This window comes from Pundamilia nyererei, unplaced genomic scaffold (genome assembly GCF_000239375.1).
Source record: "Pundamilia nyererei isolate P.nyererei 1_Seehausen unplaced genomic scaffold, PunNye1.0 scaffold00266, whole genome shotgun sequence".
In the NCBI taxonomy this organism is placed as follows: domain Eukaryota; kingdom Metazoa; phylum Chordata; class Actinopteri; order Cichliformes; family Cichlidae; genus Pundamilia; species Pundamilia nyererei.
Window position 1 is genome coordinate 602,656 of NW_005187667.1, and position 2,678 is coordinate 605,333.

Below are 2,678 nucleotides of genomic sequence, written 5' to 3' on the forward strand. Positions count from 1 at the left end.
CTGGATGTTAAACTCAATTGTTACACCTGGTAGAGCAGAACGCTGATCATTTTATTAAAGATGAAAGACTTTAGACAGTTTTTAACTCTCAGTGAGCTGCAGTGTTGTTTGATTTATGGACCTGCAGGAGTTTAGGCCCAGACACGGCTAGTGACGTCGGACTTAATGACCTGATCGGCTGTGATTCAGGTCTATGCCGACCAAACCACGGAGAGGACGGAGCACGGCACGAAAGTCGCCATCGACGGTGGTTATCAGTGAAGATGTTTGAGGTGTTTTTGTCTTTTTCTGCTTCCTTTGCAGAAGCGCTTCACACTTCCTGAGCCTGGTTCTGCCGCAGGTTTCTTCCTGTTACAGGACAGTTTTTCCTTCTCACTGTCGCCATGTGCTGCTCTGAGGCGGCGGCCTGAATGGTGGAGTTTCTCTGTTTTATTGTGATTTAAGACTAAATAAAATAAAAAATCTGTTGTATTGAACTAAATAGTTTTGTCATTTTTTCTGAGTCATAAATCAGTAATTTCATCATTTTTAACTGTTTCCTGCCATTTGTGTTGTTTTTGTGTTTGTGTAGTCTTTGTTTTAACTGAACCTTCACACATCAGTGCCCCACCAGACCATCGGCTGGCTTTGAACATGTTTCAGGCGTCTTCATCGTTTTGTCATGTTCCCTAATCTCATCTCTGTCTCACCTCCTGCTCGCCTCCCTGGGGTTTGGACAGCTGTAGAGTGCGTGGCGGTCGCCGTCTGACCGGCTTCTCCTGGTAAACGACAAAAACAGCAGTTAAAAAAAAGACCATTACTCCCAGTATGGACACCTGTCCTAAAAGGTTGCCAGTTTGATTCCCTGAATCAGTCAGATCCTATCACCATGTATGAGTCTGATATGAGTTACTGATTCTTCCCGAGTCCATAAATCTGACTGTTAGCAGATGATAGCAGGTCTGCACTGGACGTGTCTACGTCCTGCTGTGTGTAGCGTACGTGCTGGCTGTCGTCACACTCACCTGTTCATTCCCGGCGGGGCTTTGTGGCGGAGCCGCACCTTTGAACCTCCTGGCGAGTTCAGCCACGGAGCGCTGCGACGTAGCCTGCTCCTGAGGACGGAGAGGAGAGACCAGGTGAGCGAGCAGGTGAAGGCGGTGATGATATCAGTAACGATAGACACGAGCGATGTGTCTGAAGCAGATTTCATCGTGTTAAAGATTTTTAGGATTGGAGTTTGTCTCCATGTGACGCTTCGTCCACTCTGAGGTCATCACGCCCGGATCTTTCCTCTGCGCGCTGCAGCAGGACGGACGGTAAGAACATCTGTCCTACCTGCAGCTTTCAAATGGTGAACTGACAGGTGTTGAGGTAAAGTCAACGCGTCACTGCTCATTGATGAGCAGTCCAATCACGAGTCTGTAATCTGAGGAAGGTGGAACTTGGTATCCTGATCATTTTGGTTCATTTATTCCTGAGAATAAAAAGTGAGGAACTGGAGTCGGCTTTAGACCCCGCCCCCACAGAGGCATACGTAAAGTAGTGCAAACATGATTTGTGGGAGCAGTGGAGTCCGTGTTAGGATGGAGGCGTGTCAGCTCGTTCGCTCAGAGCTGTTTCTTCTACAACAGATGAGACCGAAGTGGAGATGTTTGTTCATATGTAGCACGTTTCTACTCTGTCTGAACACACCTTTATTTCTCTACATGAGCTCTGTCTATCACATGGATGCACGTGGAGCAGCTTGGGGTTAGTATGTTGCCAGCATGCAGACTGGGATCAAACCACCAACCTCCTGAGTACCAGTTGACACGCTCTACCACCTGAGCTACAGCCACGTCCATGAAGCCCAAACCAAACACCTCAGACGAGCTGTCAGCCGATGGTCTGAGTGAACTCCTCCGTATGAGTCCAATCTGTCCCACAGCTGAAGCTGGGACCAGATCCAAACTTCAACAGAACGACTGAAAAAGAACGGAGCTGCTGCAGAGCTCAGAGAGCCGTGCATGAATGAATGCTGCAAGCCTTAAAGTGGGCGTGGTTTCTTGGTCACATGGCCCTAAACTTTATTTATGAGCTATGTTTTCAGTTTTAAAGTCAGGCTGTCGTCAAACCCTCGTGTTTTGCTGGATGATGGTTACTTTGAGACTTTGAGTTGCAGAGATTCAGTTGATGGTTTCGTGTTCCTGCATTAGAGAACGCGCCCACGGTTCTTCAGCTCAGAGGAATGTTAAAAGCTTTAAAAATAAATACACGCCGACATGTGAACAACAAGAAAACACCCACTCTTCACGGACGACGCGTCGATCCTGGCGGTGTTCCATTTGACTGACAGCAACCAACAAAAACACAGCCCTCAAACAGGGAGATGGGACTGCCCGTCCTCACAGAGCTGAAACACACATGGGTCCCCACAAAGGCAGGTATTCAGGGACACACCAACACAGCTGTTGACGTGTGGTTGATCCGGGCTGAAGGCCTCACATTGCTGACATTCAACAGATAATGAAATCACATCGCCTCAAGGACACACACACACATACACACACACACACACACACACACACGCCCTCTCAGAGTCGTGTGCATTGTTTCCATGGTGTGTGTCTGACCCATAAACTGAAGTTAGAAAGTGATGAAAAAAGCAAAACAGCCGTTAAACCACTTCCTCTTTGCTGTTGTGTGTGTGTGTGTGT

At 47.8% G+C, this 2,678-nt stretch overlaps 1 protein-coding gene across 1 annotated transcript in view; it reads right to left on the reverse strand.

The window, feature by feature from the left end:
* The window catches only part of dub (duboraya), an 8,992-nt gene that overhangs the window by 2,999 nt on the left and 3,315 nt on the right, over nt 1-2,678 (reverse strand). Inside the window, exons 3-4 of the mRNA XM_005750247.1 lie at nt 1,005-1,094; nt 690-758 (exon numbers count right to left, since the gene is read on the reverse strand). Of these exons, the coding sequence (XP_005750304.1) occupies nt 690-758; nt 1,005-1,094 (159 nt within the window). The remainder of the gene's footprint in view (nt 1-689; nt 759-1,004; nt 1,095-2,678) is intronic.